Below are 27,820 nucleotides of genomic sequence, written 5' to 3'. Positions count from 1 at the left end.
TTTGTCTGATTAAGGATATAAATTGAAGAAGATCAATACTAGATTAAGCGGATCTTTATTTACACAATTTAAAATACACTTTTTTAGAGATAGTCGTAAGGAAGCCTCCTCAATAAGTGAATCGTAAATAAATATTTAAAATAATATGAGTTATTAACCACAGTAAAGAAAAGATAGGTAACCTCCTCTGAAATGTTCCTCGTGTCTAAGTGGATACAGTGCTTGGCTCATACGGGCATGTTCGATTCCCATGAAAATTTTTTTTTCTTTTTCTAATCAAACTTATGAATCAAAATTAAAAATACACTTTTGTCACGTATTTTTTGAGGATAAAAATTTTGAAATCGTTGCTTTATTCTTGTGCATAACAATGTCCCCATAAAATTATAACTTTAGAAACATTATATCAGCTCGAGAATCCAACATTAATACATTTTGTACAGCATTCATAATATAATACTATCTAGCACTCTTGCTTTAACAAAATCAAACTAAGTAATATTGACTTTTGATCATCATTGTATTATTACACTATACTCCTGCCGATTTTTATCGGCAGCCCGGAAGTACAGGTCGCAACTCTCACGTACGTCTGCCCCTCTCCTAGTCCCGATTATCGTTCTAAACCAAAAGGAGGTTCCCGACGAGCTTTCCCCCCCAGCCCGGGAGGTGAGGGAAATAATGAATGAACAGCCAGACTCGGTTACCATATACAGTTAAATTTCACATATATTTATTCACCTTCATGTACAGAAGTGCCGCGCTACAGCAGCATCGCCGCGCTCGACGTGCTGCGAGCGCTGGCGTCTATATGCACCGATACAGCCCCTTTCCCCCCTTCCTGTCGTATACCCTTATCCTCCGCGTTGGTATCTTCTCGCGACCAAGTAGCAGGCTCGCCTCGTATCTGTGGTTGGGATACGCTTACGGCCCGTTCTTGGTTATGCCCGGCCCTAACCCACTGTTCTAAGGCGGGTACGCCCTATCGCGTCCTATCTCTCTATCTCTCGCTTTACACACACCCACGCGTCCATACACTTATTCCCCCGATGGCCCACTATTTGCCGCTGTCTCTCTCTCACACCCTCACGTTCGATGACCACACAATATCACTCTCCCGTAACATACACCGCAAAACAACCTCTCTCTGGTTCTCCTTTTACACCACGTTACTACAATTATAATTATAAACACCGTACCTTACGGCTGAAAGTACGCACGTGAGAACGAGCCGCGTCCTGACAAGAGCTGATTAACCCCCTTTGTTCTCGCTCTCTCGGGGGGGGGGGGGGGCTCTAATTCTCTCCTTCTGTCTTCCCCTGACTCCGCTGCAGGTGTCACCTCTCGGGGCCGTGTCGTACCCGGGACCCGACTGCTGGGCAGGCGGTTGAGCTCAGCGTGGCCCACTGACTCGATGGCGTGCTCTCGTTCGGCCTCTGCTGCAGGTCTCGATGACGGGAGGCGGTGTGGCAAGGCAGCAGGTGGCACGGCAGCGGGGCCGTCGGTGTCACAGCCTGGGTCGATCTCCGGACGCTCTTATCCCTGATGGCAATTTACTCCCTCTCTCCCTCTCTTTCTCTCACACTCCGACAACGCGCAAATTTCTCCGTACACACACACTATGCAAAAACTCGATGGTTTTCCTAACGAACCTCTTAACGTAGTGGCCCGCTAAGGAATCGCTCAAGCGCACGCGCGGCAACATACTCCCTGTATCTCTCTCTTTCGCGGCGCTGCCACTGCAGCGCTCACAGCATATACGCAGGCATGTATTCTTCCATTTCTATATCTGTCCGTCGCTGCCGTGCCCTCGTCTCGTCCAATCGCGCATCTTTCCTCGAAGCCACATGTGTATCAACAAACAAGAGAAAAACACGAGTGCATGACTATACATATATATACCTTTCTAACTGGTCGACTCACATGGAGTCGTCGGTGGGACGGGTGAAAAGTAACTTCGTTACTTTTACCACGTCCCAGTACGTAAACCTTGTATTAAATGAATTAAAATAATACCCTAACATTTTTATACACTTTCGACATGGCAAGACATTAATGTATTTGCATAAAGTACCATTTAAAATTCCATATTAGTTTCTTCGATTTCGTTAATGTATAAGTACTAAGCAGTATACTACGAGTGTCGTACAAAATGTATGTTGCACCAAAAAGAAAACATTACCGTTTTTATATTTTGATTTCAGAACTTTTCAAGGTTACAGATTCATAAGGAAAAATACTATTCATTGGCAGTGTATAAGGGCTTCAGAAGTTCCTTACAAAATATTAACACAAAACATTAAACTTACTTAACGTTTAGGTTTTGTTAAATGGTACTTGCATGGAGATATCATAACTTTTTAGAAAAATACCATTTTTACACACTTATTCCAAAAAACGCATTTACATAAGATATCGCTCATATTAGAGAGTTCTAGATAGAAACGAAGTTTGTAGAACATAGCTACGGTGATCTTAAATAGTCTTACTAAATTTCTACTTTAAGTTGCTCATATAAAAATGTTTTGAATATACGAATGTGTGCAGAGATTAGTTCGTATGAATAGTTCATAAATTCACCGAACAAAAAAATATATTCTTAAAAAATACACAGTCTTATGATATGCATCCATGATGCTTTTCACTTTTTCGTTCTTTGATTAAACTTTTATACCATATGATATTCAGCAATTTTTCCTGTAAGATATTACATAAATAAAATTACTCTTTTCAACAAAATTTTTAGATAAAACTCAGTAATTAAACGCAACAAAAATTCCAAATCAGTCATTTTTTCATCTAGCGTTTATCATGATGTCTTTTTTATACTTTCATGAAATCCAAACAGTACAAATTATAGGTATTGAAGAACCAAGTAATTCTCACAATAAATAATTATTGATTCCGAAAATACATTTCAAAACCGTAAAAGCAATAAACAAGTTATTCAAATAATGATTTTTATTGAACAATTTCTTCTATTACTACAACTTAAAAATTGACTATTAATGTATGATCATTAACTATTCAAATCACTTAATTGAATAAGGCTTAGGTTTACAGCTGATTGTTCACGATACTCCGGGTAATAATTAGAGTTTCCTGTCTTATCGATAAGGATAGGTTTATTTGTAATTATATCACGAAATGAGGTTTTGATTAATTATAAGAAACGGTAACATTAAGCGTATAAATTAGTTGTTTTTTAAATTAATTTGATTAATTAACTAGGTACTTGAAAGCATCTACTTGTTAAGGTAGAAGATTTTGATTTTCTTTTGATTATCTATTATTTATTATGTATAGCTTACATTTATTATAAAAATCAAACTTTCAAAGCGCATGAAGCTTAGAGTAAGGATAATAGGATATTAATAAATTTAAATTATTTAAATTTTCATGCATATTTAAAATTTGCCACCGAGTAATTACCCTAACCTTAGCATCGCCACGTCTTATCTGTTCTTGTTTAGTGGCTGTGGGTACATGTATGCGAGTTTATATCACCACATATATTTCATTATTTGTATTATTGATTATTTATTTATGGGACAATTTTACAATCAGAAAGTCATCCACCCACCCCCCTCTTCTCAGGCATTGTTCTTAACTGTTATTTACAAATCTGTATGCCATGGTAAAATGCATTATACCAGTTGCCTACTTATATGATATTCTAGTGATTCGGTCATATAAAAAATACTACAAAGTTATCCGAGAGGAAGTGACGGAGCGAAGTCTTGAACCTGAGCCTATTAGACGAGAGGCAAGTGCTCTACTATCTTAGCCACTGAAAACTCTCAACGCTGTGCGTTATCTAATATAAAATTAGGAAGTTTATGTAGCTGATATTACAAAGTTGATAGCTCTGCATAATTTTAAGAACACGCCCATCCCCATTATACCTACACAGGAAAAATTTGGCTTGTAGCTGACTTAATCATAAGAACATTTCACCGATCTTGAAAAAATCTTGTTTTGAGCATTTTGAGTTACATATGCCTCGTTTTCGTCGTTCTAACGTCTTTCTGGCCTATATTTGTTGGCATAGCTATGAAATAGGACTAAAGAGACTGAATTAAACCAGTTTACATCTGCTTTCTCAAACTTACCTCGTTAAACTCCAACGTGACTTAATAAAATAAATTACTTGAAAAAGCAATTGAGTGTATGAGTTTGTTAAGTCAAAAATGATGCCTTTTTTAGAAATTATGATGTTTAAAATTTAATAATAATGAAATTTTCGAAAACGCTCTGTTTTGTTCATTCAAGTTTATTTAAGTCGTGGTTTGACTTTTATTTTCGTCAAAATAAAATTGTTTTGTAAAAACGTAAATCTTGGTAATTTCTGTTAAATAAATAACTGATTTTATTGAATATATATGTTATCTACAATAACTGGGTTATAATCTTTATTAAATGCTATATGTTGAATAATGTTTCGTTCATGCTCGAAATCTGACGGCTCTAAAAGAATTGTTCAAAGTCTATGCACAAAAATTTATTTGATGTTTTAAAAGTAATATTTCTAAATTTTTCCAATTAATTTTTCTTTAAATTGAGCATCACCGTTTTGTAAAGAAAACTACAGTTTTACACTTATTTAGACTATCATTTTCTATGGGTTCCCACAGTATTAGATATTTTAAAAATTGTGCATTTAATTTTATAAAAATTTCCGATTTTTCCACATATTTTTGTGTGCGAAAATCGTTAGCATGTTAGCCAATATGTCTTTCATAACAATTCTTCATAATAGTCGTTTTATGACTGCTAAAGTTATTATGAGTGCTGTTTATCAAAGTTTGCTACTTCACCTCGAGTAGAGCTAGATGTAATTTTTACAAGGAATTCGTGATAGTCTGATGACACAAATAGTTGATATCTTTATCATACACTGAAATGTATGGGTTGGAAAATTTTCTTCGTTAATACCTTTTTTAAACCGATTATTTTGTTTAAACAACTCATATAACTGCAACTTAAGCATTTTTTATTAATTATAATGTGACTACGTAAAATTTCTGAAAATAACTCTTCCTTGTAGGATGAGATAAGTTTCTAATACTAGTAAAAGTCATTAATTTTTAGTCCTGCTAAAGTTGTTGAGTTTTCATAGTAAGTGAAAGTTATGTACAAAATGCAGTCTTTGCTATGAATAAGTTATGTTTAAATCATGACATTAACTAAAAAATTTTCTATTGTTTTTTATGATATTTTAAACAAATTTAAATAAAAAATTATTATCTAATGCATTACAGAATTCACGAATCACAACACGATTGAGCCGATACTTAACAAACCAGTGGAACCCAAGGTGATTGAAGAAACGATATACAAAAATAAACAGGTAAAACAAAATTACTGTCAGAATCCGGTTTTTCATTCAGAGTTTATTTAATACTAAAGTTAAAAAATTATCTTAAATTTTACTACATAAAATACACTTAAATCTTGTATAAATGATATTTTTACACATCTTCCATTTTACGCTTATTCTTATGTAACTGTCTCATAAAAATTGAGAGCAAGACCCGTAAGATTAATTGAATAATACAGTAAATAATATTAACGTACAACCTAAGCCTTACAAGTTAGTAAACTCTTTACTTGATGAAGATCTTTGTATGCATCTCGCAAAAAATGCTCAAAAGTATGTATAGCCGATGGGTGGCGATAATTTGAGATTTGAGTATCAATCTTCTTCTTGTGGCTGCGATGAAAAATGTACGGTCGTGGAATTAAACATTCGTAGTTTAAACATCCAATCTACACATGAAAGTTGAAGGACTCCGATACAAATGTTCAGCTTCACTTCAGATATTTTTACGTAACTTAGTGTTCTGATCACGAAGAAAATAGTAAAAAAGCGGTGAATGTAGGAAATTATGTTGCGAAGATAACATTTTTTCTGTAAAAGGACTCCTCAGTGACTTAATGGGCTTTTGGTTCTCAGTATAATTGTCTGAAATTAATATGAGGAAATCCAATCCAAATTCGCCTTTACGCGTCCCAAAAAAAAACTACATTTTTTTTCATGGCACACCTTCGAAATAAGTTTTTTCTTGTTCTATGTACCCTCAATAACAAGGGATAAATCGTGTACATGAACTTTAGGCTTTGTGACACGGTTTTTCGTGGCACAGAAGATTATAATACTCATTTTTTGGAGAATTCTGTGTGAGCAAGGACTTGTACTGCCTTTTTAAACCAGCTTCTCATTTTAATTCTGTACAACATCAAGTGTCTTTTTTGTAAGATATCTGTAAACTAGACTTTATTCCACAACAGAACCCAATTATTAAGAAAGTGACGCTAATGATATAGTTTTCAACTGAAAAATATGCAAATAACTTCCATTGTTTTCGAGTTTAAAAAAACATTAATATGAAATTTTATTTTGATAGTTTATCATCTTACATTAAATATTATACACAACATTAAAAATATTATAATAAATCACTATACATTATAAATAATTCATTAATCAGACATCACAGTTATTTTCTTATAGTCCAGTAGTTACAGCACGAAAAAATGGTGAATAAGAAAATTTTTGCCACCTGGAAGGAAATCGTTTTAATTGCTTACAAATACAGTCTAAGTATTGGAAAAAATATTTTTGTCTAACAAAAGCGTCGACTTCAATTGTTATTTAACAGGTTTTGAAAATTAATCAAATTTTTTTAACATTTTGACTCATAACTTCTTTTCTGTTGGTCTGATTGAGAAAATTACAGAAGCAATATTGTTCGTGATAAAATTTTCTATCGATTTGAGTTTTCTCGATTATTTAAAAATTTTTTCTTTTGCAATGTGAAGTTGCAAAAAATAGTTTATGATATCATGAAATCGTTTTTTTTTATTTTACTCTTTGCAGGCATGACCGCTGGTGCATTAATGCATGTCGTTCATTATTTACTTGTGAATAATAACAGCAGACTACCTGTAAAATAAAAGAAGACATTTTCTTGTCTTAAAATTCAATAATTATTGAACAATCGTAAAATACGCTAATTTGTTTATAACATTTGTTTAATAACAATTGAAGCCGTTGCTTTTGTTGGACAAAAAAATTTTTTCCAATAATTAGACTATGTTTGTAAGCTATCTAAACGATTTCCTTCCAGGTGGCAAAAATTTTCTTATTCACCATTTTTTCGTGCTGTAATTACCGGACTATAAAAAAATGACTGTGATGTCTGATTAATGTATTATTTATAATGTATAGTGATTTATTATAATATTTTTAATGTTATGTATAATATTTAATGTAAGATGATAAACTATCAAAATAAAATTTCATATTAATGTTTTTTTAAACTCGAATACAATAGAAGTTGTTTGCATATTTTTCAGTTGAAAACTATATCATTAGCGTCACTTTCTTAATAATTGGATTCTGTTGTGAAATAAAGTCTAGTTTACAGATTTCTTACAAAAAAGACACTTGATGTTGTACAGAATTAAAATGAGAAGCTGGTTTAAAAAGGCAGTACAAGTCCTTGCTCACACAGAATTCTCCAAAAAATGAATATTATAATCTTCTGTGCCATGAAAAACCGTGTCACAAAGCCTAAAGTTCATGTACACGATTTATCCCTTGTTATTGAGGGTACATTGAACAAGAAAAAATTTATTTCGAAGGTGTGCCGTAAAAAAAATTAAGTTTTTTTGGGGAGCGTCAAAGCAAATTTGGATTGGATTTCCTCATATATGTTGTAGATTATGATCTTCTGAACAAAAATTTTCATAGGCACAAGTCCCGAAAATGGATAGTTTTTGAGTGAATAATTATTTAAGGTAGTTGTTTCCTAGATCAAAAGTATCTAAAAAAGTACAAAGTTGTCTGCAAAACTTATATAAATGTCCAGAAATATGTATAAAAAAATTGAGACCGATTTACCACGTCGTTATTGAAATATTGTCGTCAAAAAATCACTCTGTTAACATTGGAGTAATGGTGCAAACACTACATAGCCCCATTACTTCAAAAAGTGTAACTTACCGCATATCTATAAATAATTGAAAAACTACTTGAAACTACCTTGGACAGTAAAGAAACACATACATTTTTTTGAGAATTTTGTACCACATAATTTTAAAGCAATAGTAATCAAAAAAGTGCCCTTCGTTTGATTTTGGAAGATAACCAAGTAAGTATTGTATACGTGGCAACGTTGCATTGTCACATGAATACAAGTAGATAGATGTATATGTTTAAGTATGTATAAGTATACGCAAAGGCATTCACATTTCACTCTGATATTTTAAATACCGGATGATATATGTATAATGTATATCCATCTATAAGATTGACCTATATATTGAGAAACAACTACCCGATCAGAAATGAAGGGAGGCTACCTCAATAGTGTAAGAGGGCCTTGCTAGGCTGCCTCAGTAGTACCTCAAGAGTCGCATCACGGGGTGCATTGGAGGCCCTCGTGAGGTCACCTCAATAACCTAATTTTATCACATGTAAATATATTTTTTGGAGCAGTCAAATAGAAAGACGGTGCGTTCGAAAATTACCAACGAAGGGTAATTTTCGATCGCGTCCAGAATATTGCAACTGTATCAGTTCCATAAATTAGTAACAAATAAGAATTTTTTTCTGAAAATGAGTAACGAAATAAAATAGTGTTTATTGTTAAATAAACAAAGGGCTAAAAAATATCGCGACGCAAAGCGTATTCAACTACATAATAATAGTGTGATTCTGTCAGATAGCTCCGACTTAATGGATATTTCCATGCAAAATGACATTAGAGTTGCTTATCCTCTACTACATTATTTTATAGATGTTGATCAACTTGAACGCGAACGACAAGACTTATTGATAAATAGTGACATAAATAATAATGAAAATTTTCATACAATTATTGATGAACTTAAACACGAATCTTCAGTAATAGAAGAATGACATTATAATAAAATAATTATTTAAAATCTCGATTTCTTTATTTTATTTGTTTTCCACTTAATATTGCTCTAGGGCTGAAACACTAAGTACTGACAATAATCTTGAACGTTTGTTTTTTGGTTATGTATACTTAGAGATATTTCTCTTATGGCGGGTCCTCAGAATGGCCATACGTCTTCAGATCAGGCACCTTTATTCACCGATTCTGTAAGGGTTACTTCAAACAGGCGACGCAGTCAATAAATTTAACTCTTTCAATGTACAGAGATATGATCGAAAAGGGTAACGTCCCGATCGAAAATTTAACTAGGCTGCCTCGGTAGTGAGAGGGGGCCTAGGTAGGCTGCCTAGGTATGTCCAAGGTGAGTTTTGTTACGGTGGAATTGGTAGGGCTAAGTAGGAAGCCTAGCTAGGTATCTTCCATCTTACTCTCTCTCATACCGTAGCTATAGCTACAATAAATCGACGCCTCGTACGAAAACCAGCCCAGTTCAGATTTTTCAATGTTATTTTAAATGACAAAATCTAAACTGGGCTGGTTTTCGTCTGAGGCGTCAATATATAGGTATAGCTGATGCGAATGACAGCTACTTCAGAGCAGTGTGTTTAAGATAATTAACTGGCATGGTAAGGGTTCTCTGCATTTTCATTCAAGAGTTAAAAAAATTTTTTTTGTAATATGAGTGAGACAGTCAAACGATCGTTGTCATTAAGTAAGGAAAGAGTCAAGAGATATTGTGCTTTAAAAAGTGCAATTGCAAAGGAGGAAGAAAAAGAAATACATGGCTCCAGCATTCGTGCAAATTACGATGGGTTATTGGGTTATTGGGTCAAAATAAAAATTCTGAGGACCAAAACATTTAAAATATTCTCAGTTTTATTAAATTGACACTATTTTTTTCTTACTGTACTTTTTTACATTGTAAAAATAATTTATTTTTTTTTTTTAAAAAGTTACCATTGTTGTAAGACATTGCACTATTTTTTACTTCCCTAGTCTAAGAATTCATTTCTTGAAGTACAGTATATTGCGTTCACCTAGTGGGCGAGGTTAAGAAGCAGAGCAGAACATATACTTAAATTGTTTTTGGTGAGGGTATGCAAAAAATACTCTAGAAAGATTGCCTAGGTAGGGCCAAGCTGAGCCGCGTTACATCATGCCATTTACCTCTATACTTTTGCCTCGCTAGAACCTAGCTAGGCTAGCTAGGCTGACTAGATAGGTACAAGCTAAACCTCCGCTAAGCTTTCCGATCGGGTTTGAGTGCATCAACCATTTTTGACAATCATTAAGAGCAATATGATTATTCTTGTTCAATCAGTAGTAGCGGAGCTCATTAGCATAATTGTCTTGTATGGGAAATCAATAGAATCTAGTACACGAAAGCCTTTATCGTATAATAAACCGATAAAAAAGTGGTTTTATTATTTTTTAAATATAAATGTCAAACAAAAGTACTCAATTAGGTTTATTGTTATGATTCGTAACAATTATTCTTATACAAATAGATAATCTGACCTTACTTTTTAACAAATAAATTCTTAACTGACTGTTAACATTATTATTACAAGTAAAATCTATTTTGTAAGTTTTTACAATTTCCATAAAAACGCCTTTTAACAAATCAAATAGGTTAGGTAAGTTTGATATATTTCGTTAATATTTTGTAAGAAATTTGTGAATTAGCCTTTATACACTGGCTGGCAGTGAATAGTATTCTTGCTAATTAATGAAGCCTTGAAAAGTTTTAAAATCAAAATATAAAAACGGTAAAGTTTGTTTTTTTGGTGCAACATACATTATGATATTTTTAGTATAATACTGATGAGTACTGGTTCTTTAAAAAAATCAAACTAAGTAATATTGACTTTTACCGTAACACTTTCGTATACTTTCGACATAGCATTAATCTATTAAATGTGAGGTTTGCATGAAGTACCAATCAAAAGTCAATATTCCTTAGTTTTATCGTTTTGAAGTACGAGTATGAAACAGTATTATACTAAAAATGTCATACACAATGTTTGTTTCACCAAAAAAAAAACTTAACTGTTTTTATGTTTTGATTTCAGAACTTTTTAAGGCTATATATTCATTAGGAAGAATACTACTCATTGCCAGTGTATGAAGGCTTTAGAAATTCCTTACAAAATATTAACTGAGCACATCAAACTTACCTAGCCTTTTTGTTTTGTTAAAAAGTATTTTTGTGGGGATATCATAACTTTGAAGGAAAATACCATTTTTTGAATGTTTATTTTAAAAAACTTAATTACATTAGATATCACTCATATTAGAAAGTACTGGATAGAAACAAAGTCTGAACAACATGACTACAGTGATTTACAATGGTTTTACTAAATTTCTACTTAAAGTGGCTCATATGAAGATGTTTTGAAGATATGAATGTGTGCAGAGGTTAATTTTACAAATAGTTTATAAATTTAACGAACGAACTAAATTTTCTTAAAAAATACAGTTTAAGAATTTTTATCTATGATGCTTTTTCCTTTTTCTTTTTTTTATTAAACTATCAATTTTTCCTGTAAGCTTATTACATAAATTAAATTACTTGTTCCCATAAAATTTTTACTAAGATCGTAAAAGCGATTTATAAGTTGTTCAAAAACTTATCGTTATTAAATGATTTCTCATTTAACTGCTGCTTAAAACATTGATTAGTAGTCTACGATTGTAAACTACCCAAATCGCTGAGTTAAATGAGGCTTAAGTTTATAGTCTGTTATTCAGGTCACTCCGGAAAATAATTAGAGTTTCTTGTCTTATTAATCAGATTATGTTGATACTACTACAGCTGTTACACGATTGATTGTAAGCAGCTGTTTTATTAAATAATACGTAAATCAGTGAAATTCTTGATTGCGTTTTTGATTCATGGCATACGGTTAAAAAAAATGAAAAATAAGAATATATTTTAATCATCTGTCATCTTATTTTTCTACTTGAGCTTGAAATTATGTCGCCAAATGTAGGTTTGATTAATTATAAAAAACGGTAAAGTTAAGCGGAAATACCTTTCTCACAATGAAATACTTATTTTTTTGTAAATTTGGTTAATTTACTAGATACTCTAAAGGATCCAATTTTTAAGATAGAAAATCTAAATTTGATTATCTGTTATTTATCATCTATAATTTATATTTACCATAAAAATCAAACTCTCTGTACAGTTTATGCGTATTTACCAACTACAAAAAGCGGTACTAGTAATAACTTAATATTGTTACTAAAAAAATTTTTTAATTTAATGCTGATAATAAATTTATTAGAAATTCTACTTCAGATGCGTCTTTGATAACAATATGTATACACAACTTTGACTGGTCACATATATATATATCACTATTAGTATTATTGATTATTAATGGGACTATTTTAGATTTACCTTCGAATTTCACTAACAGTGACAGAGCGGAGTCTCGGATCCGAGCTCTTCAGGCGGCAAGCAAGCGCTCTACCATCCTAGTCACTAAGAAGTCCTAACGCTGCACGCTATCTACTGTGACATTACAGGAAATATATGTAGCCGATATTACACTGTTGGTAGCTCTGCTCAGTTTTTAGAAAATGCCTATACTAATTATACACAAGAAAATTTGGCTTGCAGCTAACTTAACGATAAAACCACTTTTCGTAAAGGTAGAGCCAGGAAAATTTGGAAATGAATATCAGCATTTTGCGGTACATATGTCTCGTTTTCATAGTTCTAACGAAGTTTTGTTCGGCAATTTTTGGTAAGGCTGTGGAGTATGATTAAAATAACTAAATTAAACCAAAATACATCAGGCACACCAGCAAAAATACTTATTTTTCGATACTTGAAGAATCTCAAGTATGCGAATCTAAAGTAAATAGTAGTGTGATCACTGAGCGTCTGCTTTCTCAAAATAACCTCGTTGTACTCCCGCGTAAATTGATTGGATGAATAATTAACTCATAATAAATAGTTATCTCATTTCATAAATTTATTATTTTATTTGCGCTATTGCTTCCAGGTTTATTTAGCTTGGACATTGACTCTACTACCTCTTCCTCGTCCAGTTTCAAAACCTACTATTTGTAGATCTCCTTTTATCCTCAACTTTTTCTTAAGGTGATAATTGCTGATTTCAAGACACAAAACTAAATTTTGCTAAGATAAATGACCATCTTCTCCGATACATAATACTTTCGTCCTTACAACTTGTTTTTTTGAGAAAAGTTAAAAAATATTTAACTAAAAATTAATAAGTTTTGAGGGTCAATGCCTAAGCACACGATCAGTAAGAGCTAATTTTGGGAGTACGAATGAGTAAATAAGCTATGACGATTCCAGAACAGCCCCCCTCCCCTCGGTAGCCCCTCTTGCGGTGTGCCCCTCCTTATGGTAGTGGCCCCCTCTCGCGGCGTACCCCTCCCCGCGGCAGCCCCTCTTTGTAGATGAGTTCGACTCCACTTACAGCCAATGGGCGCGCGAGTCTAGAAAGCTTGAGTTTGCATGCGCTGCGATGCGCATTTTTTGCCTACAGCGCTGCTTGAGATTGCGCTCGCTGCTTGAATATCTTGGGCAGATTGTGCACGCGATGGGTATATGTATTTTTTTGTAACCGAGCGCGTTGCATGATGATGTAGGACGTGAAGGGGTAGAAAAATAATTGTTTAACATTTTCATTGTTTACTTTGGTTTATCTGTTTATTTTAAATTTAAAAAATTTATACTTACAAAACTAGACTTGCATAACATTTTCAAATTTTATGTGTTTTAACAAAAATCATAAAGAATTTTTTTTTTTCAATTTGCGTCTACACGAATGAATGGTCAAGTATGTAATTCTTTTAATTTCATAATTTTCCCGACTTTGCATCCAATCTTTCATAGCCAAAGCATTTTTCACTGCACATACTGTATCAGTATGAAAGCTGTGATATTCGCATGGCTCATAGTCTTGTAAGAGATTTTTAAGAGCAGGACACCTATACTCTTCAATATTAATAACTCTGAAAAAAATGTTTGTATTATTCGTGAGAAAAATTTATTTTTTTATTTTCAAGGTATTTTTATTAAGCTAATAATATATAAGATACATACTTGCATGGTAGTATGTTTTGTAACCATTTTTTCATCTCACAACCTTTGACATAAACTGTTTTAGCGTCAATGAGCATGCGCTTGAAATTATCTATTCCTTGCATGTGAGAAATATCACCAAAATACCATCTAAGACCATGGGAATTAGCTTCTAGCCATTTATTATGTTTTTTATACTTTTTTGGTAGATGCTCAAATGGAAAAGGTGGGTAAAGCACAATAATAACTGGCAAAGTATTCTTTTTAAGGTCAACATAGGAAATTTCTTTAAAAATAAAATAGTTGACGAGGCTTTTAAAGCCCTGAAAGCCTACAATGTACTCCATTTTAAAAGGAAAAATTAACTGATGCTACTCGGTCTAGTGTGATCAAGTGAATGAAGTCGAAAGCTTGACGTGGTTCATAATGGGTAAGTTTTAACCAAAAGGATAAGTGCGCATTGAGCATGCGCAAAGGCTCCTACCCCCCTCTTAATTGTGTGCACCACCTGCAGCGTTGTCGGAGTTTACGCGTGCCATGTACAACACTGTTCGAGTTTTCATGCAGCTGATGGGCGAGCGACTTTAACAGCTCCCTTTCACTTTTTCGGACTTTGTCGAGTTTGCGCGCATCATGTGCAATATGACTCGAGTATTCATGCATTTGATGTGCAAGCGGCTTTAACAGCTCCTTTTCACTTTTTAATGTGTTATCGAAGTTTGCGCGCGCCATTTACAACACTGCTTGAATTTTATGCAGCTGATAGGCGAGTGACTTTCACAGACCCTTTCACTTTTTCGCACGTTGTCCACGTTTTCGAGATTGCACATGCCACATGGCTTGAGTATTCATGCAGCTAATAGGCGCGTCATCTTAACAGCTACCTTTCACTTTTTAGTGCCATGTGCAACACTGCTTGAGTTCGCGGTGCAATATGCGTGCACCATCTGAGGCGTTGGTTGAGTTAGTACGTCTTCTTAGATATTAAAACATTTTTCACATATGATACTTACACAAAAATGTATTTTGTAGGATTATGCGCATTGTGTAATAATATAGGATGAGGAATCAAAAGGAAATAACTGTTCAAGACTTTACTTATTTTTGCCTAGTGTATTTTTAATGAAAAATATATACAAATAAAAAATTTAATTCATAAAGTTAATGTAACTTATCCTTAAAATAAATTTACAAATATTAAAAACTTAACAATTGTTAAAATTAAAACAAAAGTCTATGACAGTGCTTTTTTTATCAGGACTGTTTGTTTCGTCCTCTGAAAATTTTCTTTTTTTTTTCACCGTACTCATTTCATGCAGCTCTCGTAAAGACAATAAGTCAATAACGTGAGGTGTTCCTGAGAGGTCAACTAATGGTATAGGCTGTGGCGATTCCGTGAGGTCAACTTCTGGTATCGATTGTGGAGATCTTGTGAGATCCACCACGGGTATCGGTTGTGGTGATCTTGTAAGATCCACTTCATGTATCACCGGTCTTGTGAGGTTCGCCACGAGTGTCGGTGATCTTGTGACATCTACCTCAAATATTGGTGACCACATGAGATCTACATCAGGTGTAGGCCTATAGACACGTGTTGGTGATGTTTGGTTATGTTCATCAAACATCGAAAAAAATGCTTGAAGACATGTGTTGGTAGAAATAAATTCCTCAGCTTCGTCTGAAAAACAAACAAACAAATAAATTTTTAAAAACGAAACAAAATGAAATATTTCATCAAAATAAATATTCTAATTTAATCCTTTATACTACTTACCAAAAAAGAAGGCGTGTAACGATGGTGATAACAATTAATCGTCTAATGGTGTTTCCAATTGTCCAAACATACTTAGCGTTGTAAGCTGTCTTACTCCTGGCAACGTATCCTTATTGAGAAGTGTTTCTTCTACCGAAACGATGTTATTTAGATGTGGAGAGCATGTTAAAAAGTTACCCTCTAAGTCTGAAACAAAAAAAAATTTACATTTTCATTCATGTTAAAAATTTTCATTACATCCTTAAATCTAAGAAGATCTTATTTTAATAAATAAATTTACCAAAAAACGTGATTCCTCGCAATGGAAATGTAGATGACTGAGCCGGTCTTTCAATATGAGCACGCATATTAAATTCCTCTGTGTGGTTGATCCACTTCATTCTCCAAGTCCTACACAAATTCCTCGGATACTAAATCCTCGAAATTTTCCCATTCTAGCACTTAAATATCACTTGAAAATTCTTCATTTACAGAAGCCATTTCAACAGACAAGATATCTACTGTTTAATTGGAGTGTGACTGATATTTTCAACTAACTGTTTTTGACTAACTATTTTCAAGCACAACTTCCCTTTTAAAGACTCCGGTATTGTTACTCCGACAATTTACCCCTTCTCCATTTACTTTCTCATGCACAGTATGAAAAACTCAAACTAGAGTGGTGGAAATTTGCCAACCCCCCCCCTAAATTTTCACCCACTCTGTATAAAAATTTAATATCCTTGGAGATGGGAATTTGTATCTTGTAATGAACCAATGAGAGAACTATACAAAGACATAATTATGTCTTACCCTTTCCATATGCACAACATTAAAGGTCTGTGGTTGGGAAGAAGTATCCCCTCAAACCCCAACAATGTTGTAATCGATATGCAAAAACCAACAACTTATACATAAAAAAAGGCTATCAAGATGATAAAGATGAAAAATATTTAATGTATTATGAAGTAAATAACTTCATGGCTGGGCGATGACTCAACCATTACCTTATTAAGGTTTTAAATCCATTTAAAATGTAAGTTCCTTAGGTATTTTAAATGTTGCTGACAATGCTAAAATTGGTTACATACTCGAAGTAGACCTTGAATATCCTAAAATTCTCCGCAATGCTCATAAAGATTTACCATTCTGTGCTGAGCATATGACGCCTCCAGGATCCAAACAAAATAAACTAATGACTACTTTGTATGACAAAAAGCGATATGTGATACACTATCGTGCACTTAAACAAGCTGTAAGTCATAGTCTTCGTATAAAAAAAATACATAGAACTCTACAGTTTAACCAAAATTCATAGCTAAAGAAATATATTGACTTAAACAATGAAAAGCGTCAAAATGCACGGACTGATTTTGAGAAAATGTTGTATAAGTAATTTAATAATGCTGTTTATGGTAAGACTATGGAAAATGAACGCAAACGAATTGATATTAAACTCATCAACAAGTGGGAAGGGTGATATGGTGCAGAGACATATATCGCACGACCGAAATTTCCACAGCTGTGACATATTTGATGAGCAGCTTGTAGCTATACAACTACTTGGTATAGATGTCTGTATAAAAAAAAACCAATATATGTTGGGTTGAGTGTCTTAGATTTATCAAAAACACTTGTATACGAATTTCATTATAATTTTATGAAAGACAAAATAGGAGACTGATGCAAACATTTGTACACAGACACTGATAGTCTTGTATATAAAATAACAAATCAGAATATTTATAATGTAATGTGTGAAAATATTGAGAAATTTGATACTTCAGACTATACTTTGAATAATGAGTTTCATTTGCCTCTGGTTGACAAAAAAATTGTTGTTTTAATGAAGGATGAATGTAATGGAAAAATCATGTTGGAATTTGTAGGACTACGAAGAAAAATGTACAGTGTAAAAATTCAAGATTAAAATCCATTAAAGAAGGCCAAAGGTGTCAAAAGTTCTGTTGTAAAAACTACAATAACTTTTGACAATTATATAACATGTTTGTGTGAAAACACTAGTATGATACGAGAGCAAAAAAATATGAGATCGCATTATTATTAGCTTTTTACTGAAAATTATACCGAACACCAGCAGATGAGCCTACAGTGAAGGGGTCAGTGCTATATAAGTAGTTGTCTCAACCAGGCAAGCTCATTCTACACTCCAGTAGAGGTTTCAGTAAGGTTGAACTTAATCAACAGAAGCTGACATCACCTTCAAGTGAACCACAGACTAAAAAATCTAAATACAGCCAGGGTGAAATTTTTTTTTATAGTAAATATTTGTGAATATTTACTCAGCATATGTAATGCATAAATATTTTATGCTAACTTCCATGTTTTTTCTAATTTTGTTAAAGATGGATCTTGCAGTGTTCAACAAAATCGCTGACAGTGATTTTCTTCCTACGAAGAAACTATCCGAATTGATAACTAATCAAAACTACATAGTGTCAAAACTAAGAAAAGTGTATACTAAATTTGGACCTAAGATAGTTGCAGAACTTGACGATAAATTTCTAATTTTTCTGCAGACTAAAATAAGCTTAGCTTTATTAGAAAATGAAGGATTTCATAATGAATCGTTGGAGGCTAGACATAAATTTGAATTATTTATAGTGTACAACGGAAAACACATTATATTTTCTTTTGCATCATTTAAAAATGTGAAAAAATAAATTTCAATTTTTTTCTAAAAATTTTGAGTATTTATTTGAAATATTCTTACTAGGGGTAAACGGTACAGTTATTGACACCTTAAGGTAGTGATTGACCCCTGTATAATTTGTATACCTATATATAAAGGCTCCATTTAAAAATGCATGTGGCGGTCAATCACTATCGGGGGGTCAACAACTGTACCGTTTACCCCTACGTAATATTTTCATTATTACTTGATGTATATTAGAATCTTATAATTTTTTTTAACTTTGATTTTTTTGTTTCGGCGACAATTTCCATTAAAGGGTATGCTATTGGCTTTAAAATTTCACTACGTACTTTTTCAGCCTCATTTTTTCCAAACTTCAACAGTCTGTACTTTTCTCGAACCACCTCTCGCGCCTTCACTAACTGGCGTAGAACGTCTTTTTCTTGTTGATACATGATGATGATCTAATGTCTTGCAACACACTGTAACTATTGCGCAAGGTATGTCCTAAATGTATGGCGAAATTATCAAAGCCTCTTCTGTAGCAACCATTATTTATTTGCCTATCCTTGTTTATAACGACGAGTCCATGTTTATCATCATTCCAGCATAAATTTTTAAATTCAATGTATGGCATGTCTGAGTTGACATAATCATCATACTCATGCTTCAAATTAACTTCATCTTAACGAAATAAAACTAAAAAGTTAACATTATCCCTTACAAGATGCTATGGCACTTGAGAATATGACTAGCAAAGATACAAGCAGTCAACATTTTTGTATCCGCCAATGCAGAAAAAGGCCTTTACATTATCTTGTTTTTCACAGGCTACATCATCGAAAATCATTACAGAATTCGGTAAAGCATCATCTGGTAAGACGACAATTTCATGTGCACTGAAAGGTAAGTATTTCACACATCTGCTATAGGCTTCAATAGTTCTTTTAAAATTTTGTAGTTTGGTTGATGTAGTGATTTTGAATACACGTACACATTTTCAAACTTAACTTCATTGGGATGCACGATTAGAGCTGATAAGCTATGAGTTTTACCGCAATTAGATCGAGCGTGAAATACTACGCAAACACTGTCAGAGAGTAGTTCGCCATGTCGATTTAAACGCTTTTCTTGTTTTACAATAGCGTCAAAATTAGGAACTTGTAATTTTATGGATAGCTCTAAAAACTCCAAGTCTATACGGTATGAATAACCAGTTTAAACTAATCTTTTAATGAAATAGTAGAACGCTTATATAGTTTGAGCTCTTTATTTGTCAACAAATTTGTCTACTATAAATACATTTTTCATTTTCTCGAACGCTTAGTCATAATCCAACTTCTGAAGACTAATCATCATTATCATGCATCGTAAGAGAGGACACGGTCTTGTAAATAAAGTCATAAATTCTTTACCAGTAGAGCTTCATTTGCCAGGCTATCAGTACTACGGTCCAGGTACTAAGCTCGCTAAGCGTCTTGATAGAGGCGATCTAGGGGTAAATCCGCTGGACGCAGCGTGCAAAGAGCATGACATAGCGTATTCAGAAAATCGACAAGATTTGAAAGCCAGGCACGAAGCAGATAAAGTTTTAGCTGAGAAGGCTTGGCAAAGAGTCAAAGCTTTTGATTCAAGTATAGGTGAAAGAGCAGCAGCTGCCCTAGTTACTGGCGCTATGAAGGTTAAAAGTAAATTTAGTATAGGGTTGGAGCAAAGAAAAAGGAAAAGAAGGATGGGTAGGTCAAAGAAAAAACAATGTAGTGTTTTAAGAGCAGTTTTTATGGTTGCCTTGCAAGACATGAATACTAAAAGCAAAAGTACTCGAAATGTCAATAGTAGTGCTTTGGAGGGTGCTCGTAGTGTGGTTAAAAAATCCGGAGGTAAAAAGCATGTTACGATTCCGCGCATCTTATGCCTTCCTACTTAAATTGGTGGAGGTTTACCTTTAAGACCCTTGTCTGCTGGTTTGAGTGCAATCGGTGCTATAGCCAATGGAACAGCTGGAATTATGAAGAGCATAAATGCTGCTAATTCAGCCAAAATGCAGCTAGCAGAAAGTTAGAGACATAATGAAACCATGGAAGCTATCGCACTTGGAAAAGGTCTTCATCTCAAACCACATAAAACTGGATTAGGAATCTATTTAAAGCCTTACGCTGGAAAAGATTTAAAAAGAAGACCTCAAAGAAAAATTCGAAGAAATAAAATTACCCAATCAAGCTCTGACCAACATAGATTTGATGAATTATTCTAAAATCTTAAAAATTCCTTATTTTCATGGGGTATTTATAAGAAACAGTTTACCGGCTGACGGTCCATAGTTTTGTGAAACAGCTACAGTAAATCTTAATGATAAGAATGAACCTAAAACTCACTGGGTAGCTTATCGAAAACGTGGTAATAATGTTGTGTACTTTGACAGTTTTAGAGATCTGCAGCTACCTACTGACTTAATGTTGTATCTAGAAGTTAGTAAAGTGAAGTATAATCACAAGTGATGTTAAAAATTTAACTCCTACAACTGCGGTCATTTGTGCTTAAAGTTTCTTTTTAAACACTTATAACTTTCTTACATGAAGAGAAACCGCTTAGTTACACTTCAGCAACCATGGAAGAAGCATTAACACTCAGAGTTTCTGGTACTTCTTCTATTTTAGAAGCTCAGTATTTTCCACCAATTAAATTATTACCAAAACACAACTATGTTCTTGGCTTAGTAGAACTTTTGTCATTTAACTCAATCCCAAATATTGATGAAAATTGTAACAAATTTTATATTTACTTATTGTATTACCCACAGGCAGTTATGAGATTTAAGATATTAGATCATTTTTGATTGAGGTATTACAACCTCACAACATAACTCTTGATATTAAGCCGAATAATAATACGCTTCGAAGTGTTATCAAGTAACTATAGATTTGTTTAGTAAGACTTACAGTAATATGTCACGTAAACCAAGTACAAGCAATTTTACTACTAATGTTAAGTATCAAAAACTTCCAACTAAGGACGATGATGATACAAATAAGAAATCTTGGCTGAAAAACCTCACCGATAAGTATTCCACCAACAAAGGGTCGTGTCCTAAAAATGAAGGTTATAAAAATATTTAAAAAATAAAATTACTTATTATAATAGTGGAAAATGGAGTATTTTGTGGACATGCAAGGTTTCAAGAAACCGGGTAATGATTATGTGCTCAAAGAATTGGCTATCCTTCCGCTCAGAGCTAATGATGCTGAAGCACAAGTATTTCTTTTTAAAGCACCCTTTACCTGGCGAAAATTACCACAAAAGTTTATACATGAAAATTTATACCTTGAACTTTACTATTATGGACTAACCTGGGACTCGGGAGAAATTGAGTACACGGAGATAGGAAATATTTTACGGAAGAATCTTGAAAATGCTACTAAGCTATTTGTTACTGGAGATCTGAAACAAAAGTGGCTTCAAAGATTTGGCTTTAAAATCACTGATATGACAGACTATCCGCCGTTTGAACTCCCAAGATTAGTTACTACTTGTGCTCATAACAATGGAGCCTTCAAATCCATGTGTGCTCTTTATAATGTCAAACGAATGAAAAGGTTTAATTTTGATATGGAATGGGTTGATGTTGATGACGACGACGATAGTCATAAAGATCTATAAAAATCTATTGTACTTAGAAAATAAGATGTTTAAAAAATCATTTCGGAAAATCTGAGTATTTTGCAAGTCTAGTTTTGTAAATATTAATTTTTTAAATTTAAAATAAACAGATCAACCAAAATAAATAATAATAATGTTAAACAGTTATTTTCCTACCCCTTCACGTCCTACATCATCGTGCAACGCACTCACTTACAAAAAAATACATATACCCATCGCGTGCACAATCTGTACAAGATATTCAAACAGCATGCGCAATCTCAAGCAGCGCTGTAGGCGAAAAATGCGCATCGCAGCGCATGCAAACTCAAGCCTTCTAGACCCGCGCGCCTATTGGCTGCAAGTGGAGTCCAACTCATCTTTAAAGAGGGGCTGCCGTGGGGAGGGACACTGCCATAAGGAGGGACACACCGCGAGAGGGGCTACTGAGGGAAGGGGGGGCTGTGCTGGAATCGCCATAGCTTATCTACTCGAATGAACACTCCAAAAAATCTGGTGTTAATTAAAGCAACGTTTCGTTGGTCTTAACGCCAACCTCATCAGGCTCACTTTATTAACAAAGAAAACAAAAACCAGAAACACAACAATTTTGGTTAACTACATTGCAGGGCCACAGTTGACAAATATTAACAATAGATACTCACGTCTATATCGTTAAGACGATCGTTACAGACTGTTGGTCATCTTAAACGAATAATGTAAGTGTCGAACATGTATGTATTTTTATACATAAATATAAACAATAAATGTATGTTTATTTCGAATATAGATAGTGTGTGTACGTATTTAAAAGAGACTACTAATAAGAACTTTATGTATTTTATTGAGAAATTAGGTATCCTTTATTTATTATTTGTTTAGTCGAGTATATGTGTAGCATTTCTGATAATAATCTTTTTTTGTCTATTTGGTTGATGGTCTAGAATTTTGGTTTGAAAAAAATTGAAGTTATGGTCGAATTCTTTCATGTCTGGAGCGACGACAAGTTTATCTTTCTTTGTACTTTTGTGTTCGTTCAAGCATTTTTTAATGTTCTCTTTGTCTCACCTACGTATGATGCAGAGCAGGAATCGCAAGTGAAATAATACACGACATTGGTTTGATCGAGCTTATCAATTTTATTTCTTCCCAAGAATGATAGCAATGTCCAATTTGTTTTAAATAGTAGGGTAAAATTGTATTTTTAATTTTTTCAAAGTTTTTGAACAAAATTTAAAAAATAGCGGGTTTTAAGGGATAGAATCTTTTAATTTAGCACTTGAATTATCATTTAGTAAAGCATCATACGTAGGTGAGACAAAGAGAGCATTGAAAAAACGCCTAAACGAATACAAAAGTACAAAGGAAGATGACCTTCATGTCGTTTCACACATGGAAGAATTCAACCATATCTTTAATTTTTCTTAAACCAAAATTTTAGTCCGTGAACCAAAAAGATAAAAAAAGATTTATATCAGAAATGCTACACATACACTCGACTAAACAATTAATAAAGCAAAAAGGATACCTTATTCCTCAAAAACATATATACAGTTTTTATAAGTAATCTCAGTCTGTAACGATCGTCTTAATGATATAGACGTGAGTATCTATTGTTAATATTTGTCAACTGTGACCCTACATTGAAATTTATAAAAATCGTTGTGTTTTTAGTTTTTGTTTTCTTTGTTAATAAAGTGAGCCTAATGAGGTTGGTGTTAAGACCAACGAAACGTTGCTTAAACTAACACCTGATTTTTTAGAGTTTTATTCGTATTCCCAAAATTAGCTCTTACTGATTGTGTGCTTACGCACTGACCCTTAAGTCATTATGGAAACACCTGAGAGCAGAACGATATGTTCAATAAACGATATAAAAAATTAATAAGGACATTGTTAAGATTCGTTACTGTTAAATTAAAGTAATATAATAAAAGTCCTGCTATGAAACTTAATGTCAAATCCTGAATCCCATTAAACTATTTTAATTTATTTTCATCGTAAATGTTATAATTTTGTTTTCTTAACTGTTGTAAGGGATATTGTAAGCATGTGAATTATTGCATAAAGTAGCACAAGTATGTAACATTTATTATTAGCTACATTTTGCCTAGAAGTCAAATAGAAAAGAACTTACTTGCCAGACATGAGGCCCAACATTTGGCCTGATTTTGAGCAAGGCATTTAGCTAGAATGGCGCTACCAACTGATAACTTGTATATTGTAGCTTAACAAACTTACGTTACATAGTGCCGATAACCTGCTTCATTATTAAAGGAGAAACATCGTCATTATATACATAAGAACAGACCATTTTATCACTTTATTTTGACTATGTACTCGTATGTATACGTACTCGAGGGATTATCTGAGTCAATTACGTCGGAATCACCCATACACATCTATATGCATACGTATGTAATGAATTCTAATTATTCGCGTACAAAAATAAAACGTGTCTTATATTTACAATGCACAACTTTCAGCGCCAACGACTTTTGTTTATTAGCAGGGCAAAATTTTGTAGGCTACGAAAAATAATTTTATTTTTATATCGTACAGTTTTACTGTGTTCGTAACTAGTACAGAAAAAAAATGACAAAGTATGAAGTCCAAGGTCCAGAATCGTGTTCGATGATATATTTTTTACTCTTAAGTAAATAGAATTACTTTTCAAATGCACTGTGTTAATGAGGTTTAAAGAAAAGAAAATACATTCTATGTATTAACTGAATAAGACCAGACATTTAGCCAGCTCTTTTGAAAAAAAACATATCGAAAAACCATTTAGTAAAACCATGTAAAATAATGTTTTTAAGTGGTTTCTTGTCTCAAATCACCATGTGGTTTTGAAGTAAAACCATATGGTTTTTACAAGCTTTTCTTTTTATAAAAGAAATTATTTCTACTTAAATTTAGCTATTTAAAAATCTTAATAAAGCATCTACAATGAATACAGAAATAAAACAAAAGAAACAAAAAATCTCTAAGGTGAATTAAACTTTTCCTAACAGATTCTAAGCCAAGTATCTTATCCATTGGGCTAGAGAAGATTTGATTCTAGATTCCAATTTTGTGTCTTTATAAGGTACAGAAGGCACAGTATTCTAGCATTTGTATTTGTACATAACAAGTTCTTTACATATAAGCTACAGTAAAATCATGTAAATTTGTGTATGCAATTAATTACATTGTGTTATTATAATACGTTTTGAGATATTTGGTTTCCAAGATAAAATGGCTACGGCAATTGAACTTTTAATTTAATTTGCTGATTATACGTATCAAAATGATACACTTTTCAGTCATATATTATCCAATAATAATAATAATATTTAATAAATAACTAATCAAAATTATAACTGATACTTTTTGTTATATATTTAAGAATACAAAAAACAGAATAGTAATAAATGATTAAGCATTATAATTTTCGTAAAACCTACCGGAAGATAAATATCATAATATTATATATTGTTAATCAAAATTCTCAAAATTCATAGATATAAATAATACATACAATTTTACTCTAAATAACATATAAGAAACAATTTGTGTACTTAATTATCTCATCCACATGACCAGAGGGGACTTGATGATGGCTTAGAATTTTTCGTCTTAACAAGCTTCAGAAGGTATAGTGTTATGTTATTGGTATTTGTACACACTTTTATTATTAATAAATTAATTTCAAGGATTTTCATTTGCAAAATACATTTTTAGAATATTCATAGTTTAGTGAAATTTTTTTATTTATAACTAAATAGTAAAACGCAATTATTATTTTAGTTAGTTATTCATTTAATATCAATATAATTATTGGATAATGTGTGACTGAAAAGTGTATCATTTTAGTATGTATAATTAACAAATTAAATTAAAGATTTAATTGCCGTAGCTATTTTATCTCGGAAACGAATATCTTTACACGTATTATTAATAACAATGTTAAATTTATTGCATACACAAATTCACACGATTTTACTGTAGTTTATATGTAAAGAACTAGTTATGTACAAATACAAATAATAGAATACTGTGTCTTCTGTACCTTATAACGACACAAAATTGGTCACTAGAATTAAATCTTCTCTAGCCCAATGGATAAGATACTTGGCTAAGAATCTGTAAGCCAAAGTTCAATTCACATTAGAGGTTTTTTTTTCTATTGTTTTATTTTTTATTCATTGTTGATGCGTTATTAGGATTTTGAAATAGTTAAATTTAAGTAGAAATAATTACTTTTATTAATAAATAATAAAGAAAAGCTTGTAAAAACCATATAGTTTTACTTAAAAACCACATGGTGATTTGAGACAAGAAACCACGTGAAAATGGAGTGGTAAAACCACGTGTTTTTATGTGTTTTTTTTACATGGTTTTACCATGTGATTTTTCGATATGTTTTTTTTCACAAGAAAGACAATATGCCAGTCATGTAGCCAGACATTGAGTCAGACTTTGAGCCATACCTTTAGCCATACATTGAGCCCTACAGTAAACCATACTCTTAGCTATACATTTAGCCATACTCTGTTGAAAAAAACCATATACATTTTCCACATGGAAAAACCACATGGAAAATCCATATGGATTTTCATGTGGTTCTTCCATATGGCTTTTGTTTCAAATATCCATATGGATAAACCATATGGAAGTAGGTAAACCATATGGAAGTAGGAGATTATATGGAAGTTGATAAGCCACGTGGAAGTCAGTAAATTTTAAGAGTTGTAATATTCCGGTATAATAGATCATACGCTCGGGAAAAAAATATTCTCCGGTCGATATAACGTGAATGAATATTAGGTATAATAATTAGGATACACCGAATAACTGGAGCAATTTCATGATGCCTTTTTGTTTACTTTGTGAACTGAGACCATCAATTTATGTTCATAAAATTACAAATGAACAAAGCAATGGTTTCTCCGATCGCGTATAATACTAGTAGAAACTTTAAATATACGGAACGTCGTAATTGTAATTCTTTATATTGGGTAAAACACTGAAAAAAATTCAATATACGCTGTCGAATTTGTAAAAAGTATGACTGAATCTAGATTTTTATTATTTAGTAAATTTTAATGAAAGGTGCGTCAAAGACGAAACATGCAATCCTTACGTGTTAATTTCTTTATCGTGTAAGTTCAACAGACTACATGATTTACTATTTCAGCATAAAAAAAAACTTGATGTGTTGAAAAGTAATAGGCTTACAGGTTTTTCACAAGGCTTATGATTCACAATAATATAAAAAAAGTCATACGGTATCAGACACAATTTCAAAATATTTGATACTGAAGTATGTTGAAATAATGAATACAGATAGAATTAGAATTTAACTTTTTATTAAGTCAATTGTGATACATAACTGGTGGTCAGAGGTAACAAAGGAAAAATAAATAATACTTGCGTAATAAATAACTGTATTTAATCTAATTGTGTTGCAACATAATAAGTACAATGCTTATAAAATGCAAGAATTTTGTACAAAAGTGTTATTACAATATGCTATATCTAAGTCCGTATACGTAATAGTTGTAGCACGCATTATCATATCTTTGTAAATGTACATATAAAATAATACTTTTAAGTGTAAATAGGATGCACAACAAGAAATTATATCGTTCTTTTCGACCTACTTGACGCAACATGATTTATGATTCACAAAATCGTCGTTTACAATATTATTTCTAATTTCATAAAAATAATGAAGGTAATATGTTTTTCACGAAAAACAACAACTGAAAAAATATATATTTCCTTACATGTACACC

The 27,820-nt window shown here is 32.6% G+C and overlaps 1 protein-coding gene across 2 annotated transcripts in view; it reads left to right on the top strand.

Moving 5' to 3' along the window:
- The window catches only part of Sdc (Syndecan), a 304,458-nt gene that overhangs the window by 145,988 nt on the left and 130,650 nt on the right, over positions 1-27,820 (top strand). For both annotated transcript variants that reach the window (XM_089591026.1, XM_089591025.1), the window contains one exon: positions 5,262-5,350. In XM_089591026.1, the coding sequence (XP_089447152.1) occupies positions 5,262-5,350 (89 nt within the window). The remainder of the gene's footprint in view (positions 1-5,261; positions 5,351-27,820) is intronic.

This window comes from Copidosoma floridanum, unplaced genomic scaffold (genome assembly GCF_036245765.1).
Source record: "Copidosoma floridanum isolate Cflo_tuat_1 unplaced genomic scaffold, Cflo_Japanese_pri ptg000013l, whole genome shotgun sequence".
In the NCBI taxonomy this organism is placed as follows: domain Eukaryota; kingdom Metazoa; phylum Arthropoda; class Insecta; order Hymenoptera; family Encyrtidae; genus Copidosoma; species Copidosoma floridanum.
The sequence above is the reverse complement of the archived record's forward strand: the minus strand, read 5'-3'. Positions and strand labels throughout refer to the sequence as shown.